The sequence below is a fragment of the Quercus suber genome, unplaced genomic scaffold (genome assembly GCF_002906115.3).
Source record: "Quercus suber isolate HL8 unplaced genomic scaffold, Cork oak 2.0 scaffold_656, whole genome shotgun sequence".
NCBI classification, from domain to species: domain Eukaryota; kingdom Viridiplantae; phylum Streptophyta; class Magnoliopsida; order Fagales; family Fagaceae; genus Quercus; species Quercus suber.
Genome location: NW_027070097.1, coordinates 17890 through 38586, shown reverse-complemented (window position 1 = coordinate 38586; position 20697 = coordinate 17890). Strand labels below are relative to the sequence as shown.

Below are 20697 nucleotides of genomic sequence, written 5' to 3'. Positions count from 1 at the left end.
ATTTGCTATTGTTATAAAAGATTTGGAACCAGTAATAACACGGCAATCAAATGATCACAATGTGTTATATTTTAAATATATTGCAGAATATAATGTAGTTGAGCAATTGAGACTTTAGTAGCTAGTCGCGAAGTTTTGCTGGTGTGTTTGGGTGTTCTTTTTTTTATTTTTTTACTTAAAGCACAACCAACTCGGATCACAAATATTGGCCAAGATAAGAAGAGAACTTAATTAAGATAAACTACCGGGAACAACCGATGTGAGAGTCTTTAATGCTTAACATCAAAGGATATGATGACTTCTTTTTTTGGTATTATATATGAAAAAAATTTCTGAGTTAGGTTTTTGCGTTCCTTTTGTGTGATATATATAGAAGTTCCTCTTTATAGGTTTTGATTGAGACCCCTAATTAAGTTTCTCATTATGAGTATTTTTCTTATTTGGCCACTAATTAAACTTCTTCCTTATTTTTGTAGAATTTGAATTTAGGTGAAATCCTATAAATATTTGTTATATTCTTATAATTATAAGCAGATTAATTCTAGGCATTTTTTTTATATATATAAAATTTTTATGTGATTTGTAGATGTGGGGGTCAAAAACATGAAACAAACTAAACTTGCTAAGGATTTAAGTTCAACACAATTGATTTTTTACTAGAAGGGGTGAAGTTCCACAATAGGAAGATAAGACAGATGATAGGAGATAGAAATAATTATAAAAGACTCTTATATTGATGTAAAATCGGTTTCCAGAGGTGTGTATAGAAGTTTTAAAGGAAAAAAAAAAAAAAATACAAGTTAAGACTCTTCTCACTTTCTTTCTCTTGTTCTTCTTTAGATTTTTCCGGATCTTTTTTTTACTTAAAGCACAACCAACTCGGATCACAAATATTGGCCAAGATAAGAAGAGAACTTAATTAAGATAAACTACCGGGAACAACCGATGTGAGAGTCTTTAATGCTTAACATCAAAGGATATGATGACTTCTTTTTTTGGTATTATATATGAAAAAATTTTCTGAGTTAGGTTTTTGCGTTCCTTTTGTGTGATATATATAGAAGTTCCTCTTTATAGGTTTTGATTGAGACCCCTAATTAAGTTTCTCATTATGAGTATTTTTCTTATTTGGCCACTAATTAAACTTCTTCCTTATTTTTGTAGAATTTGAATTTAGGTGAAATCCTATAAATATTTGTTATATTCTTATAATTATAAGCAGATTAATTCTAGGCATTTTTTTTATATATATAAAATTTTTATGTGATTTGTAGATGTGGGGGTCAAAAACATGAAACAAACTAAACTTGCTAAGGATTTAAGTTCAACACAATTGATTTTTTACTAGAAGGGGTGAAGTTCCACAATAGGAAGATAAGACAGATGATAGGAGATAGAAATAATTATAAAAGACTCTTATATTGATGTAAAATCGGTTTCCAGAGGTGTGTATAGAAGTTTTAAAGGAAAAAAAAAAAAAAATACAAGTTAAGACTCTTCTCACTTTCTTTCTCTTGTTCTTCCTTAGATTTTTTTGGATCCTCCTTCATGTTGATCTCCTTCTCTTTTTATAGCCATCTTCCCTCTTCATCCAATTGTCCTACTCTTAACTAGAATTTGGGAGATACTTATCCTATCAACATCTTCATCTGCCATTCCTTGATCATGAAGGTAGACTTTTGGGGTGTTTCTACTCTTCAAGCCAGTCATTCAGTATTAAAGCTCCGTTTGGATTACATTTCTGGGATGCGCATTTGCATCCGTCTTTTTTTTTTTTTTTTGAGAAGCGCATTTCAGCTTTTGTAGTGGGTCCCATGCACTGTTAACAGGATCCACAAACCTCTTTTTTTAATAAAACTTTCAATAAAAATGAGTCACATAACACTATTCACACATATAAAAATTATTTTGCTATAATGTTTTCAATTTTCAATTTTCAGCAAAATAAGTGGTATCCAAACATACACTTAATGTAGCTGACATTAGGTAGGAAGAACTCATTAATGTGGCGTTCACTGTTACATTGAGTTCTTCGTTTTCTTCTACATGTTTCTTGGGGAAGATAGATGAGAGGGTGTCCTCAGCTAAGCATATGATTGCTTCTTAGTTGAGTTATGTTTTCTCGGGAAGACTAATTCCTTGGATTACCTCGGTAATGCGCCTAGATGGTCTCTTCTTGACAGAGGGCTCGTTCATCTCATATTGACCCATGGGCCGGACTTGTTCCACGGATGGGGCAAACTTAGTCTACTCCCCCACAGTAGATGTAGAGATAACCATCTATAATATTTGACATTTCTATTCATAATTATTGTTAAAACTAAGCATTTGAATCAAGATGGAAAATGGTTTTCTATTGGAATTTGAATTAGCTTGACGACATTTTATAGGGAAAATTACACTTTATCACCGTAAACTATATCCTATATTACACTTTACATTCTAAACTTTTCAAATATATGTTTTGTATCATAAACTATGATTCTTGTTACACTTTGCACCCCAACGTTAAGTTTACTATTAACTTGGATGGAAATTCAAAATTTATGGTACAAAGTGTAATCAATAATATAGTTTAGGGTAGTAAAGTATAATTTATCTTTTGTTTTTAAAGTATTGAGAAGATGGACAATTAAGTCTTTTTACGTGATGTCATATTTTTCTATTTAAGTTAACAGTAAACTTGATATCGAATTGAAAAGTGTAACAAAGATCATTTGCAAAATGTACCTTTGAAAAATTTATAGTACAAAATATAATTAAGAGTATAATTTAGGGTCGCAAAAAATTATTTTTTCTATTTTATATCCAAACTCAAGTCGGTTTCTTGAAATTCATCTTAAGTTTGAGACAGATTTTCACTATTATATCAGCCCTATTGCGATTATTATTTATTTTTTGAAAGACATTATTATTATTATTAGTCCTAGGTCTTAGAATTGGCATTACTAATCCGAAGATTCTATGTTTATATATAGGTCTCTTTATATAATATCTAGACACATCTTCTTTTCGACGAGTAATTCAGGCAGTCAGGTCAATATAATGCACAACCTCTATTTCTCCTTTTTAACAGCTTAAAGTTCTTCCAGGAGTGGGGAACCTAGCTACCATGATCCATATTAGAGCGGACGTGTTCCTACTTTCTCTTTGACACGAATCAAATATTGAGAGTGTCGGAAAGGTGTGGGCCTATGGGGGCTGGTGAAACTCGCGAGTCGATGAAGGTTGGACGGTTTCTTATTATAGTGCTTGGTTAGGTTAAATACTGAGCATGTCATATATTGGTTTACGTGTGGACCATATGGCGATCGAACTTGTTGTCCAAGTTATGACTGACTCGTAATTAGAGAAAGTAAATGGGCGGCTTTAATGCTTAAATGGGGTGGCACAGGGTTTGGTGTGTTGGGTGTCCAATGACAGTGTTTCGAGTGTGTTGAAAGGGATAATGGTTGTAGGGTCTGGTCATCGGAATACGTTAATAAATGGAAGGAGGTGCCATTATGGAGATCTGTGGCCATTTTTTCCATGGACTCTCTAATTGGCTTGAAAAGTTTAAATTATAAAGCAGTTTGACGCCTAGGCGGTGAGAAACTATAATACCTATCACAAATTCAACCTATGCCAACCGCCCAACAACTTTTAACCAAACAAAACTTATATAACAAAATGGGCTGGAGTTAATTAATTGTAAAAATTGCTTTTAAAAAAAAAAACCGATAGTTATTAATGGGAGAACGCCTTTACTTTTTATACCGTGGTCCATATTGGTGAAGTTTTCTCTTACAATATTTTTAGGGAAAAGTTTATCAATGACATTTGTGAGGGGTTGGTGCGGGGTTGCGCCATGGACTTTGGACCGAAGAAGAAAGACTGAAGAGACACTATCGAAGTAAAGACTCGACCCATATCCAAACATAGAAAAACTCTAGTCTGAAAGAAAACAGACCATCCGGGTTAATTACCGAGGTAATTCGAGGAGTAGATTTATCCTGAGATATGCCAATCTAACCAATTAAGAAGGAATCAATAGCTTCATTGAGGACGATACTTCGATCCTCATTTCCTGAGGAACGCAAAGATGAAGATGCAGAACCCAATGTAGTGATCATCTTCGCATTAATTAGTTATTCTTACCTAATGTCATTCTCATTAAAGACTGAATGATTGGCTTGAATAGTAGAGACACTTCGAAAGTTTCTATTTATAATCAAAAAATGGCAGAAAGGTTGTCTGATGGGATAAGTATCTCTATAAATCTAACTAAAAAAGACATAGCTAGAGGGGTAGAAGAAGAGAGGATAAAAGGGGGAGGTAGCCAACGAAATGGAGGATCCAAAAAAATTAGGAGGAAGAATAAGAGAGAGAGAAATTTAGAGCAAGAACTTGTATTTTCCTTAGATCTACTCATTGTATCTCGGAAAACAAACTTTAATCAATCAAAGTTTCTTTTTTCACATTCCTTGCCTTTGATCATCTATCTAATCTTTCCATTGTGGAGTTTCATCCTATTTTTCTTAGAAATTAGTTGTGTTGATCAAGAACTCAGACACTATTCTCCTTAGTTCATGTTTTTTACCCCCACAACTTTGGTTTAGAAAGTACTTTTAAAAAAAAAATTATGAGAAAAGAAAAAAAGTAATTGATTTTTTAAACAATTTTTTATATTTCCAATAAAATTGATATTAAAACTTTTCAAAAATAATCTATTAACAAATGCTCTAAGACATTCGTTAACTGGACCTAAGCGGTTTGCATTGATCACAATTTCAAATTTTAAGCTAAACATATCACTAACCACTTATAAATTCACATAATAATGATATGATTAATGCAATAATAATAATAATAATAACAATAATAAATACAATTTTGATATATTTTTTTTAAATTTAAATTTTGTGTTTAAAAATCGATGAATATGCAATTTTTTCGATGGATAAAAGGTAGTTCAATAAAGAAAAATAGAAAAGAAAAAAAGAAGCCACCTAAACAATCGAAAGCCTATTCAGCATTTACAAGTCACACTAAACCAAATAGATATCACATTTTCCATGTAATCAAACAATATATTAAATCTCCCATACTGGTTAGATTTAGTTGAGACTGAAATCTTCAACTCACCTTCACATTGTCTTGCCATGGCACTCTTCATGACCATGAACTCAACTTTTGAATTCCTTCATGATTAAGGACAAGATTTTTCTCTAGAGCCAAATTAGAGAGTGAGAAACTCTCCAAGGGCAAGAGTCTTTATATCCTTCCTCTACCAGCAGAATTATACATAATTTAGGTATTTTCTAATTGTATTACTCAAGCAAGATTGATCTCACTAGAGCAAGCTTTATGATATTGATTGAGCAGATGTCAGGTGAGCATCGAGTGAGCATTCACCTGATCTTATAACTTGTAGCCGTTTGTCATCCGCTCAACTCTCGCTTGAGCAGGCTTGGTTAAGTGTCGATACAACATTTCTATTTGTCGATTGATGCACATGCACTGTGTTTGAGGTTTGGTGCACTCTTTGCTGATTAAACTTTATTTTTAACTTAATTTTGCTCTTCATTCTATTAATTCTAGAGTAAGATTACTCACATATTACCACTTACGCAAGGTTGGTCCTCAGCCTAAAGATATGTCTTATTATTTAGAGGTCTTAGACCACCAAAAATTATTCCCCTAACATATATAACTGCTCCACTGGAACTCTCGTGTTGTGATTCTTGTTGCCCAAATCCCCTAACTTACAAGAGCTTATTCCCGCTAATATTTTCAAAGTATATTATCGCAAGAAGAATGTCTAGTTATGTTCAGCTAGTGAACCAACAATAAACTTCATACTTGTCGGTTTTGAGTTTGGTAACTCGTATAAGTTGATTAGGTTTTGTTCGATTCTATTCACTATAGAAAAGGGAAAATCGTGTTACACATTTGTTATTGTGCATTTTGACAACATTCTCTTTGAAACTGTGTTTTAAAAACATGATTTTAGTTAAAAGTGTAAAATTGTGTTTTTGAAAACATGATTTAAGTTTTTAACACAATTTTAGTTCACATGATAGTGTTTGTATGGTGAATGTGTGATAATTATTCATTGGTTGATAATAGACAAGCAAAAGACAAAGATAAAAAAAACATTTAAAAAGGAAAATTTTTTTTTCCTTAAGCGGTACTCAGGAGAGGTTGTCTTCCTCTTTTTATTTTTTATTTTTGTTGAGAAACAGGTTGTCTTCCTTTTATATCATTATATATGGGTCCAAGGCTAGCTACTAAATATTCGCGGTTAGTTTTCACTTGAAATGATTCTCCAAAAAAGAAAAAAAAATAAAAGGTTTTCACTTGAAATAAATATTATAACTAGGTTTACCTTTCACATTTAGGATTCTTTTAGCCATTTTTCTTTGGACGCTAATTACGAAGAAATTATAAATAAATAAAAATAATAAAAATAAAAACCACGAGTTTGAGCATATGATATACAAAGATGTTGTTGCATTTTAAATATTTAATGATAATACATTAAATAAATCAAATAAAAGAATTAATCAATCTTTTGATTCTACAGGTCTAACATATTGGTGATTTTGTATACAATAACGTGTAGGCACGTTTCCTAATTATTCCTACACCAGAGTTGAACATGACTTGGTAGAAGGGTCAAAGAGTGCAGGTAGCAGGTATTTCCTTCCATTAGCACCATTTGCATTATAGCTAGCACCACTCGTTGGGTCCACCAAGAGGTCCCCAGCATAGCCAGGGTAAGCCCCCTTGCCATATACACCAGGACAAGCTGATGCAGCCTCTAGTGGCGCGTCCTTTGGTCCTTGAAAGTAGCCATTTCCAAATGGGTTCGTAGTTGTACCAGCCAAGAGGCTAGCCAGGTTGATGACCATCCCGTCTAGACCCACATCGTTGTTGGGTGCAACCAAAGGTTGGCTCTGGGGTCCATAGATGGGCTGGTGGAATGGCCACGCGCATTGACCTGGGCATTGAGTCTCCGAGTTTCCAACCCAAATGTAAGCAAATTTATAGCTTTTGCCTTGAACTGATGCACCCTTTGAAGATCCATGGGTACCACATTTGCTCATACAGAAACCTTCAACTGCCACGTCATCTGATGTCAAAACCACGTTAATTGCATTTTTATGGGCACCCTTTGATGCCAACTGTTCTATGTGCTGATTTGAGAGTGATTTGCCTAAGGAGTAAGTTTCATCAATGATCTGGGTACCCATTGAGAGCACAAGACTAGAGGGCTTCTTTGAGTTAATTAGGTGGTAATATTTCTCAGTGGTTTTCCACCAGGTGGCAACAGAGGGTTGGGCTTTTGTGGGTGTGGAAGTAGAAAGAGAGGCAATGAAATCTGAGATAATAGCTCTTTGTGTGGGCTTGAATTTGCCGTACCAGATGAGATTGATGGAGATTTTTCCAGAAAGAAGAGCACCATTGTGGTATTGGAAGAGCAAAGGCTGTTGGGTTTCAGCTGAATCAGCAAGTCTCCTTGCTGCTAAGTTGAAATGGAAGAAAGAGATTACTAGAACTAGCTGTAGTATCAGGTGTGTGGAAACTAAAGAGGCCATGACAAATTTGAGGATGTAATCTCAGTTGAGGTGTTTACTGACTACTAAAGATTGAGAAATTGAGAATTGAAAAAGGAAGAAGCTGAGAATATGATGTGAAGATGTGAGTGATTGTGAAGAAGAAGAATTGTGAGATATATATAGTGCCCAAAGTATGGGTGAGAAACTACAAGGAAAGGAGTGAACAGTGGCAATGTGATGCCAGCCAGATATCACATAACGCGTTTGTGTTTTTTTAATCAATTTGTGTTGAGTTTTCCTAAGTATCGCTTTCAACCGAATCTACTTTCGAGTCAGTAACATTACAGATATAGGACAGCTAAGGGGAATAGGGACAATTTAGACAGCCGAATGAGGATGTAAGGGGACAAGATTGAGTGCATCTTGTCTTGACTTATACGGCGAAAGGAATTTATAAAACTGATCTTAAGCTCAGATAGTGCGTACTCAGCAAAACCTCTGATGGTGCATGTGAAACCAGATGTGTGTCTCCTACCACTTTTCGTTCCTCTTTTTAATAAAAAATTTTAGCTGATGCACGTCCCCCATTTATCCTAGTCCCTCGTTAATCTTAGAATTATCGGTATAATTCAGTCTAATTCTAATGAGATCAACAACTTATGCTATTGTGAGTGGTCAGCGAAAACTAGTGAGTTCATATAATTTTCCATGGGTAAAAAGTATTCACAAATTATAGTCGCACAAGTTAACGAATTGTAAAATTTGTTAGAGTAAATATCATCAACATTGAGCAATTAAATACAAACCAAATCAGTAAGGAGAAACAATAAGAGATAAGAATACCTACAAAGGTTTGGCTTAAGAATCAAATGTCTCAATTTTAGTTCTCTTTAAATATTGAGGAGGTTTGGGCCACTGGTCAACTTATTAAGCTTACCTTTGGGGAGGGCAGGGAGGCGAACAAATGTGGATACCAGCTGGTTAGGAGATGGGCCATGTAATCAAGGGAAATTACAAATTGGCAAATAAATAATTGTTTCCTTTCTTTATCTTTGTTGTGCTAATATATATTTCTTGATTAATAGATTTGTGCTGAAACTACTGAATCAGAAAGAAATGGTTAATGGATTGCAAGAAATAGAGACCACATTGGAGCCATGTGAATTTATAATGAGAAAGCAGTTTGATGGTCATTTTCAAAACAGAGCTCGTGAAGAGCAAATAAGCCACTAGAATTTAATCACACTGACATATTCGAAAAACATGTGAACTTGTCTCAACCAGCAGATATAGTTATTCCCTTTATGTTTGTTAATGATTATTCTAAAGTGAAGTTGGTGTTGTTTTGTTTTTTGTTTTGCCAGAAAGAAAAATCAAGGAAGAAAGAAGCCTTTTTTTTTTTTAAGGAAGAAAGAAGCCTTTGTTCTTAGCGTTTTAGTTTTTTTTGATGACTTAATTTTAATGGTGACTTAATTTCAAGATGCAAAGTGAGTTACGGATACTACATCATATTTTGGGTATTGAAGTATCTCAAACAAAACTAGAAGATTTTAATTTCTCAAATGAGATATGCAAACTATTCTTAATAAATTTTTTATGGTCAAGTGCAAGTTAGTTTCTACTCCTTTGGTTGCGAATGAGATAGTGTGGAAAAAGCCAATGCTGTAAAAAGTATTGAACTCCAGTTGGTAAACTCATGTATCTCACGGCTATTAGACTGAACATTGTTTGTTGCCAATTTACCTTCTCGATTAACGAAAAACCAAATCAGAATCATTTTAGAGTTGGAAGAAATTTATGAGATGCTAACAGTTACGGGGGACTTTATTTTTTTTGGGGTTAAGAAAATACAGGGGACACTTACTATGGGATCTTGTATAGGGGTGCTGAAGGTTTAGGACTAATTTGATTATTCTGAAGTTGATTGGATTGAATGTTTAGATGATATGAGTACAGTGGCTATGTTTTTGCCTTTGATTTATGGCATTTGCTCATGGACTTCAAGTGTGTTACAAAACATAGTGGCGCAATCTTTAGATGATATGAAAAGTACAAATGACCATTTTTTCCTCTGTTAATTTAGGCATTTGCTCGTGGACTTCAATGAAACAAAACATGGTGGCGCAATCTTTAGATGAGAACAAAATTACAATTGACAACTGGCTATGCTTTTTTGCTCTTCATTATGGCATTTGCTGAAAGGAAAAATAGCAACAAAATGTACAGACAAAGCAACTTCACAAGCGGTATGGCTAAGAAAGATTTTTAAAGATCAATGGGAAAAGAGACTAGCAGCTAGTTGATATAATTATTAATTACCAAGACACTTAAAAAGGAAAGATTCTGTTATCTAAGACAACTTATTGGAGTTGTAAAGAAAATGAATTTAGGGGAAATGTTGGAGAATAAAATGCATTTTCGAGTATTCATTGAATTTCTTAAGTGTTCTATCATCTATGTACATTTCCAGGTTGTAATTTTGCTTTGGTGTATGATTGTGTCTAAATAGAGAAGTATTTTGTGCAAGTTTTTCAGTTTTCTAGAAATAGTTCTAGAATTATCTAATGAGAATGAAAATATATGATCTGCATGCTGGATGTGTAAGTCTCATGAAATTAGCTATGCAATTGCTTCTTTATTTTTAGCTTTTACAGTAATATTCATGAGCAAGGCAACTTAACCAAAAGGTTTTTCCCTCTCTTACAATCAGCAGGAGAACTCTAACCCAGGTTCCTCTCAATGGCAGAACTTAATGATCCCATTGAACTATAAGGCCCGTGACTTTATTTTTTATTTTTGGTTTCTTTTGCTGAAAACTTTATTTAATTTTTTTTTTCTTTTTAATCTAACTTAAATACACAATTTTTTTTAACATATTTTACAATTGCAGAAGCGACGTGGACACAACATTTTTCATAAATCCACTATGTTTATTCCTATGACTGATTAATTTTGTTGTATCAATTAATGCTATTCACTTAGCTCTTTTTTAATGGCGAACTTCAATAATTAAAAGAATCACAAGCTTACGAATAGATTATAAAAGAATATTGGAATTTCATTATCTGACCGTAATACAAATGAATCAATAAATCAAAGAATTTATCTATCTCTTGATTCTATTGTCTAAGACATTTTTTGTATACAATAACGCGTAGGCACGTTTCATAATCATCCCTCAGACCAGAGTTGAACAAGATTTTGTAGATGGGTCAAAGAGAGCTGGAAGCAAGTATTTTCTTCCATTGCCACCATTTGCATTATAGCTAGCACCTGTTGTTGGGTCAACTAAGAGGTCCCCAGCATAGCCAGGGTAAGCCCCCTTGCCATACACACCAGGACAGGCCGATGCAGCCTCTAATGGCGCGTCCTTTGGTCCTTGAAAGTAGCCATTTCCAAATGGGTTTGTAGTTGTACCAGCCAAGAGGCTAGCCAGGTTGATGACCATGCCGTCCAGACCCACATCGTTGTTGGGAGCAACAAGGGGAGGGCTCTGGGGTCCATATATGGGCTGGTGAAATGGCCAAGCACATTGACCTGGGCATTGAGTCTCCGAGTTTCCAACCCAAATGTAAGCAAATTTGTAGCTTTTGCCTTGAACAGATGCAGCTTTTGAAGATCCATGGGTTCCACATTTGCTTATACAAAAGCCTTCAACTGCCACATCAGCTGATGTTAGAACCACGTTAATGGCATTTTTATGGGCACCCTTTGATGCCAACTGTTCTATTTGCAGATTTGAGAGTGATTTGCCTAAGGAGTAAGTCTCATCAATAAACTAATTTTGAAAAAATGATAAAATAATAATTTTTTGACAATTTATATATATATATATATATATATATATTATTGAAAGTAGTGTCAAAGTTTTCATAATATAATTTATTAACAATTGCTCTAATGACACTCTTTAAATAAATACTTTGTTGTTCTTGGTATTTTAGTTACAGGAATTAGAATTGTACTAACANTTTGCCTAAGGAGTAAGTCTCATCAATGATCTGAGTACCCATTGAAAGTAAAAGAGTGGAGGCCTTCTTTGAGTTGCTGAGGTGGTAGTATTTCTCGGTGGTTTTCCACCAGGTGGCAACAGAGGGTTGAGATTTTGTGGGTGTGGAAGTAGAAAGAGAGGCAATGAAATCTGAGATAATAGCTCTTTGTGTGGGCTTGAATTTGCCATACCAGATGAGATTGATGGAGATTTTTCCATGAAGAAGAGGGCCATTGTGGTATTGGAAGGTAAAGGTTGGGTTTCAGCTGAACTAGCAAGTCTCCTTGCTGCCAAGCTGAAATGGAAGAAAGAGATTAGTAGAACTAGCTGTAGTAATAGGTGTGTGTAAACTAAAGAAGCCATGATGAATTTTAGAGGTGCAATCTCTGTTGAGGTTTACTAAGTTCTAAAGATAAGAAGTCTAAAGATAAGAAGTTGAGAACTGAGAAAGTAAGAAGCTAGACTATACTGTTGAGACCGGGTTGTGGAGAAGAAGCATTGTGAGTGAAATATATATAGTGCTGCCAAAAGTTTGGGTGAGAAACTACAAGGAAGGGATTGAATAGCCGCAGTGAGACGCCGCGTGATAACGCGTTGTATTTTAATCAATATGCGTGCAACCTCTTTTTTTCAGCCTCACTTTCAAGTTACAGCTGAATCCGCTTTCAAGTCAATTTGATAACAGGTGTATGCCAGCTAAGGGTAATAGGACAAACTTTAATATGAGGAAGGAATGGATTAAAATGTCCTACGATGGTGCATGTTATTCTAGAGATATCCAAATATGTCTGACTTTTTACTTCGTTTCTATTGGTTTTTTTGGGATAAATTTGATTAATAGATTTAAGTCATGGGTTGAAACTACTGAATCAGAAAGAAATGGTTAATGGATTGCATGAAATAGAGACCACATTGGAGCCATGTGAATTTATAATGAGAAAGCAATTTGATGGTCATTTCCAAAACAGACCTCATGGAGAGCAAATAATGCCACTAGAGTTTATTCATACTGACATATTCGAAAAACATGTGAACTTGTCTCGACCAGCAGATAGAGGTATTCCCTTTATGTTTGTTGATGATTATTCTTAATTGAAGTTGGTGTTGTTTTGTTTTTGTTTTACCGGAAAGAAAAATCAAGGAAGAAAGAAGCCTTTGGTCTTAACGTTTTAGTTTATTTTGATGACTTAATTTTTAATGGTAATAATGAGAATATGATTCAAGAATTCGTCAAAGGCATGATGCAAAGTGAGTTAGAGTATTTCCAATGGGAATTGTAAATGTCATATGTTAGCAATATTTAGCATCAAGTCTTAAAAGTACTTAACAGCTGGTCTGCTAAACTTGTAGTATTTGTAATTTTTTTACAATACTGCTACAATACCGTTTTATTTTTATGACGATACTGTAGCATCTTGGATAAATATTTTATTATTTGTTCTCTCTCTCAGGCACTCAGTTTTCTTCTTCTTCTTCTTCTTCTTCTTCCCCCTCTGATTCTATCTCTATCTTCATCCTCACTCCCTCTCTCACATCTCTATGTCTTCTTCTTTTAAGCATGCCACTGAAGCTGGGTTGGAGGTCGGTGAGGCACAACATGGAGATTGGCGTACACTCCGTTTTTTTTTTTTTCATCCTCACTCCCTCTCTCACATCTCTATCTTCTTCTTTTAAGCATTCCACTGGAGCTGGGTTGGAAGTCGGCATAGGCACGGCATGGAGATCGATGTGGGCGTGGTGTGGCGTGTGGAGTGGTGAGACCGATGTCGTGTGCCTTGCGGTGGTGTGTGAATTGTAGGTGGATTTTGGTTTGATTTCTGGTGCCTCACGGTGGTAATGGGTTTGATTTCTGATGGGTTTTTTCTTTAATTTTTGTGGGTTTCTGTCCATGGTGGAGGTGGGTGTGCTGTTGTTGTGGATTTGTCGTGGTGGATTTTTCTTTGATTTATTTATTTTTTTTTGTGTTGCCGTTGTGGTGGTTTATTTGATTTTTTGTGTTGTTGCCGTGGTGGTGGTGGATTTTTCATTGATTTTTGTGTTGTTGTGTTTTTGTGATGGTGGATTATTTGTGTTGCCGTGAATTTTTTTGTGTTGCTATGGTGGTGGTGGATTATTTGATTTCTTTGATTTTTTATGGGTTTCTTGTGGCAGAGGTGGTGGTGATGGGTTTTTTTTAGCGTTGTAGTGGTGGGTTTCGTGTGACAAAGGTGGTGGTGATGGGTGGTTGAAAGGGAGATAGTAAGGAAAGGTAAACAGATTGGTGGTGGAGAATGAAGTAAGAGAGATTAGATTATATTATTTTATTAGTAGTGTTGATGTCCATTTTTTGTAAATCTGTACCCAAAAGCCCATACGGAGGAAAACCCAATGAAAATCAAGGCCCAAAGGCCCACTAAGAAGACAAAAGAGTAAGAGAGGTCCAAAGAAAAAAAAATGTAAGGGAAGCGATCTGCAGCAGAATACAGTTCTTTAGCATGGCTTCGGCAGAAAGACAAATTGGGCTCAAGACCCTTTTGATCTAGTCAACATTATTTGGCCCAAAAGGCCCAAATCCTTTTGTATTAAAAGATAGGCGTGAAAACTAATATAAAGAAGCATGATGAAAAGAAACAAGGAATAGCAAGAAGTGTTAGCAAAAAGAATTGCGTGAAGGAAAGAAAAGTCAAACCAAAGGATATAACAAACACAGTAGGAAACACATGAAGAAATAAGACAAAGACATGTAGCAGAACGAAACAAAGTTAATCTATAACGCAGAAATGGCGTGGGAACGAAAGAAGACAGAAACAGAAGATAGTGGAGCAAGCACAGAAGGGTTGAAGCACCACCAACCTATACCCAGCTAATACAAGGGAGGTGGGCCCATAGTCAAAGGGATTCAGAGGGTGTGGTTTGTAGTGGGGGAAAAAGGGTCTATATTTGATTTCCAACCGTAACTTCTTTTGGGAATATACCTTGTTGGGATGCTATCTTACAAAAAAGAAGTAATAGATAATCAGGACCATCTGTTGCATGCCATAGAGTTAGGTAGTGAGATAGCCTAATCATTATCCATTTGAACCAAGAGGTAGAGGTATACAACAAGAATAAAGAATTTTTTCACAAAATGAGTAATGGTGCAGCAAACGTATTCTGAGCAAATGTAGTGGCTGGGCAACTAATGGGTTGGTGGGCAGTCTTGAAGGAATGCTCACAACAAGCAAAAAACAGTTGGTGAAGTCCTAGGGGTAAAAGGGAGAAATCTCATTGAATTAACTTACTATAAAAGGAAGAGGTAGCCATGGATGCAATGGGGAAGCACCTAAGGGGAGAACCCATAGTAAGAGAGCAATAAGCACCTAAGGAAGGCACTTAGAGAGAGAGAGAGAGGAGAGAGAGAAGATTAATTTGATAGGTTTGGTGTATGGTTGGTGGATTCATTTGAAATCTGGGGTTTACCCCTGAATAAAGAAATCCAACCTCCACTGTCTCCAGTGGATTTATTTGACTATAGGATTGTTTAATGATGATAAAGTAAAAGCTGTATAATTCCAGCATATATTACTTGACTAGCATAATGGTAAGTGGAAGATCCGTTCTTGGTTTTGGAGAATTCGAGTAAACAAATAGTAATTTGATACAGTAAAGGACTTCCATTAAAGCTTGCTAATTTCTTAAAGCACTCCACTTTTTCCTTCTACGATAGTTTACTAAAATAGCATTTTGTATTTTTTTTTGGCTATTGCCTATGTGTTTATGGCTGTTATTTATTGTATGTCAGTCTGCAATTCCATAAATTGCAACAATAAAGTCTAGAGTGGCAAAAATTTTCAAAATCACCGAGGTGGTGAGCTGTAAATGGTATGCAATGAAGTAGTGTCACACTGTCATCATAATTTTGAATGAGAACTAATAACAATGATAACTTAATAGATGTGAAATTATTGTGAACAGTAGTGTATTTGTAGCATTTCTTAGTTGCAAAACATATGAGATTTTTATCCAATAATAAAAATTCTCAATCTAATTTGTTTTGTTTCGTTTTATACTTTACCAATCATGATATCTCATGTGTATGTTTTTTTCCCTTCATTTTTAACAATGATTTTTTTAATTTATTAGAAAAATATAATGAATACTTAATTAGTTGTGATTAGTAAATTATAAAGTATAATATAAAAAATGGGATAAAACACGTGTATTCATAATCCAGATACAAATGCTCTTACCAAGACTCATGCAAAAGAAAATTTAAGTAATCTAAGAGAACTTATTGGAGTCCTAACTCCCAAAGAAACTAGCTAGATTATGAGCGATTGTTAGAGAGTAATGCACTTTCCTTTATTATTTGAATCTGTTAAAAAAAATTTATGTACTTCATCAACAAAGAATTTTTGGCTGGTCCCAAATTGGTGTCACTCTTAAGTGTTTGTGTGTGATTTTGTCATTATATTTCTTCCAAAGTTAGTGTAGAACTGTGACCGTTGATTTATTGCATCATTGATTATAGAACTATCCAACGAGTCTGTCTGTTGATATATGTTATGTGCCAGTGGATATAATTTTAGGCTTTCAGCCCATTCTACTACTAGATGAGCTTTGTTTTGTTACCACAAAAGAACCATTCTCACTATAATAATGGGTTTTCCTTTGAAAGTTTGAATTCACTAAGGTTTTTTTGGATGGTATATCAATATATATAGAAGGACCACCATGTTTAACTATTTAAGAATAGAAAACTAGGGAATTTTTACGTTTTCTTTTTTATGCTAAACATCAATAAATTAAATAAAAAGCATTACGTGCGTTTTAGTTAGCTTAATTGGTTTGATGGTTGAATAAGAGATTTGAGATTCAATTCTTGCCTACACTAAAAATCGATTAGTGTCTTTGTTTGATTTAAAGAATTATCATCAGGAGCAGATTTTATAAGTTGAAATTAAAAAAAAAAAAAAAAAACCACCACAAGTTTGAGCATACGATGTAAAAAGATTATAGCTTTTTCATTATTTAACCATAATACAATAAATAAATGAATAAAAGAATTGATCGCTTTCTTGAGTCTACTGTCTAATATACTGCACTATACATTACATGCATGCTCATTCCTCAGACTCATACTAGAGTTGAACATGTTTGGGTAGATGGGTCAAAGAGTGCTGGGACCAAGTATTTCCTTCCATTAGCACCATTTGCATTATAGCTAGCACCAGTCGCAGGGTCCACCAAAAGGTCCCCAGCATAACCAGGGTAAGCCCCCTTGCCATACACACCAGGACAAGCCGATGCAGCCTCTAATGGTGCATCCTTTGGTCCTTGGAAGTAGCCATTTCCAAATGGGTTTGTAGTTGTACCAGCCAAGAGGCTAGCCAGGTTGATGACCATACCATCCAGACCCACATCATTGTTGGGGGCAACCAAGGGTGGGCTCTGGGGTCCATAGATGGGCTGGTGGAATGGCCACGCGCATTGGCCTGGGCATTGAGTCTCCGAATTGCCAACCCAAATGTAAGCAAATTTGTTGCTTTTGCCTTGAACAGATGCACCCGTTAGAGATCCATGGGTTCCACACTTGCTCATACAAAAACCTTCAACTGCCACGTCCTCTGATGTCAGAACTACGTTGATGGCATTTGCTTGGGCACCCTTTGATGCCAACTGTTCTATTTGCTGATTTGAGAGTGATTTGCCTAAGGAGTAAGTCTCATCAATGATCTGGGTACCCATTGAGAGTACAAGAGTGGAGGGGTTCTTTGAGTTGCTGAGTTGGTAGTATTTATCTGTGGTTTTCCACCAGGTGGCAACAGAGGGTTGGGCTGTTGTGGGTGTGGGAGTAGAAAGGGAGGCAATGAAATCTGAGACAATAGCTCTTTGTGAGGGCTGGAATTTGCCATACCAGATGAGATTGATGGAGATTTTTCCAGTAAGAAGAGGGCCATTGTGGTATTGGAAGAGCAAAGGTTGTTGGGTTTCAGCTGAATCAGCAAGCCTCCTTGCTGCCAAGTTGAAATGGAAGAGAGAGATTAGTAGAACTAGCTGTGGTAATAGGTGTGTGTAAACTAAAGAAGCCATGATGAATTTTAGAGGTGTTTACTAAAGATTAGAACTTTAGAAGTTGAGAACAAATTGAGATAAGAAGCTGAGAATACAATGTGGAGTCGGGATTGTTGAGAAGAAGAATTGTGGGTAGACTTATATAGAGCCCAAAAAAGTGTGGGTCAGAAACCACACGGAAGGGGGGTCAAGGGATTTGAATAGTGGCAGTGAGATGCCAGCATGAATGCATGATAATTGATTAACGCGGTGTTTTTTAATTAAATCGTGTGCGTCACTGCGTCCTCTTTTTTAACCTCGATTTCAAGTTTCAACCGAAACCGCTTTCAAGTCCATAACATAACAGGTGTTAGCCAGCTATGGGACCGAATGGAAAAGCACAAAATTTAGTACTTCTGGTCTAGACTTATATGAGGAAGGAATGAACTGAACGTCCTAAGAATCGGCTCATGTTAATCCACATATAGGATATAGTCTAATGATACTTCGCCCTCTTTTTTTTATATCCATTTTTTCAACATTCATTTTTATGTTTTTAAGGTGAATATATTTTTTCCGACTTTTGAAATTGTGATTATTTTCTCATCAATTAAAGATATTTACGTAATATAATGCATGTAAGAGAGTGTATGATTATATTTTCCCCATGATATATATATATATATATAACTTTAGAATTTTAAACTATTTAAGAAATCATATTTTAAACTTTAGAATTTCAAATACCAGAAATTAAATGCTCAATTCATATTAAAACTTAATTACAATTACATTGCAATTCCAAACATATATGCTTCACTGGGGGTGAGATTATTAGTTAAGAGGTGAATTTGTTTACAAGTCATGTCTTGGACTTACCTCCACATGCTTCATCCATTTTGAGTGTTGTGAGTTATTTTGGAGCTTTCGGGAAGGATCTGGTTATGCGATTCTATGGTGGATGCAATCAATCTATATCTATATATTACTAAAAGCTGAAGCGTAGCATTTAATGTTGCTACGCTCACATTGAGCCACATCAGCAGCCACGTCATTCTCATCCCCTTTTATGAATTTTTAATATAATTTTAAAATAGATTTTACCAATTTTAAAATACTAATCTATATCTATCTATATATTACTAAAAGCTGGAGCGTAGCATTTAATGTTGCTACGTTCACATTGAGCCACATCAGCAGCCACGTCATTCCCATCCCCTTTTATGAATTTTTAATATAATTTTAAAATGGATTTTACCAATTTTAAAATACTAATAAAAATAAAATTATTTCTAGCCCTATTTCTATTTTAAAATCCACTTCTTATACATTTAATTCTACTATAAAGCCCAAGCCCACACCTAAAGCCTTTATAACTAAAATCCCTGATGTTTTTTTCACAGTTACAACTTCTTGTCTTCTAGTCCCACGTTTTGTTTCATTATTTCAGGTTTAGTCCCTTCCCCTTCCTCACTTTTTGATTCTCACAATTTCAGCTTCTGTTCTATTGTTTCACTCACGTTTTCATATTCCTGTTCTACGGTTTCAGCTTCTGTGCTCTATTTAATCCCTTAGAGAGAGAGAGAGAGAGAGAGAGAGAGAGAGAGAGAGAGAGAGAGAGAGAGAGGAACCTAAGAAAAGGATAGACCAAAGGGGAAACAACCCACGACAAGAGAGTAGTAAGAAACTAAGAGTAAAAAGAGTGGAGAGAAAGAAATAAAGTGGTAAAAAGAAGAGAGAAAACACGGCAGGAATAGGAGCATGCATCAATAGACCATCTTTTCCCTCCCTCTTAGCAAACCCCTCTTTGAAGTCCCCTAAAAGTAGTAGTCAGTAGCCATTTAGGCCTATTCTCCAAAATGCACAACTTTAATGGTAAAAGCCTATGACAAGGTTGTTTAAGTTGGGGTTTGGGTTCCTTCTTGGTTTACTTATTTTATGGGAAGATTCAATATTTGATTTCGATTGCAAATATATTTAATTTAACTCGTTAGAACTTATGTCTACTGTATTTAGTTGTCCTGTTGTAGCATTTTTTTTTTATCTCGTTCGCTGCATCAGTTGTCCTGTTGTGGTATCTTTATTTGCTATATTAGTTATTCTGTTGTAGCACATTTTTATTATATTTACCATGTTAGCTATTATATTAGCTAAACCTTTTCTGCTGAAGCTTTCTTATTTCTTTGTTGTTACATGTTTTACTTTTGACACAAACTAATCATTATCTTGCCATAAGTATATATACATATATATTGTTTCTCGCGTTCTACAAAAATATATTATATATATATGTATATGTGAATATGTATGAGTGTATTTAAGAATATATGTATGTATATATTTGAGAATATGCTAACCCATGTAAACTAACATTTGCTTGATTGATATTTTCTTTGGGTTTTAGATTTGTTTATGTGCAGGAAGTAGAAAAGTATTTTTGCAGTAAAAAATGAAGAGTAGTCATTCACGTTGCAGAAAGCTTTACTGCACAGTAGAAGGTGTTACTGCACAGCAGAACGCTTTATTACGTAGCAGAAGGTTTTACTGCACAGCAGAAAGTTTTACTGCATAGCAGAAAGCTTTATTACGCAACAGAAAGCTTTACTGCGCAACAGAAGATTTTATTGCACAACAAAAAATTTTACCGCATAACAAAAAAATCAGTCCTGTGGCATAAACGAGAGAAAAGTTCCTTTTGCGGTAGAAACATAGGATAAACCCACTTTGCAGCGTCTTCTCTTGGACTTAGACTCAACATTTGCGCACAAACTGGCAGCGGCAGAATAGTACTTTGGAGCCCATTCTGCGGAGCGCCAGACCCAGCTTCCTTCTTAGAAAAAGCCTAGCCTAAGCGTTGTCCAATAACATCAAGACGTGTGTCTAAGGTACAAGAAATATAAAAAGAACTCTCGACAGGTAGTATATATTATTTTAATAAGTTGAATAGGAAAATAAAAGTTGGGATGTTAGGTGTCTTGTAAAATGGTATGTTATAATTGATAAAGTAGTTTATTGAGATGGTAAAATAGAATAGGATGACATTTCCCATTGTGAATGCTCCTAGGGATACTACATCATTTTTTGGGTATTGAAGTATCTCAAACAAAACTAGAAGATTTTCATTTCTAAATGAAATATGCAAACTATTCTGAA

The 20697-nt window shown here is 35.1% G+C and overlaps 3 protein-coding genes across 3 annotated transcripts; all 3 read right to left on the bottom strand.

Annotated features, from left to right (window-relative positions):
• Positions 1-6472: 6472 nt before the first annotated feature.
• Positions 6473-7687, bottom strand: LOC112026326 (protein PHOSPHATE-INDUCED 1). The gene has a single exon (XM_024059006.2). The coding sequence runs from the start codon at positions 7578-7580 to the stop codon at positions 6624-6626; it is 957 nt and encodes a 318-aa protein (XP_023914774.2). The 5' UTR covers positions 7581-7687; the 3' UTR covers positions 6473-6623.
• A 2887-nt stretch (positions 7688-10574) lies between these two features.
• Positions 10575-12026, bottom strand: LOC112026324 (protein PHOSPHATE-INDUCED 1). The gene is given in 3 exon segments (XM_065765820.1): positions 10575-11294; positions 11518-11784; positions 11787-12026. Coding segments are annotated over 3 exon segments (951 nt in total). The 5' UTR covers positions 11896-12026; the 3' UTR covers positions 10575-10719.
• Positions 12027-16495: 4469 nt separating this feature from the next.
• On the bottom strand, positions 16496-17697 carry LOC112026339 (protein PHOSPHATE-INDUCED 1). The gene has a single exon (XM_024059023.2). It carries the CDS (start codon positions 17581-17583, stop codon positions 16627-16629), a length of 957 nt encoding a protein of 318 aa, XP_023914791.2. The 5' UTR covers positions 17584-17697; the 3' UTR covers positions 16496-16626.
• Positions 17698-20697: the final 3000 nt, after the last annotated feature.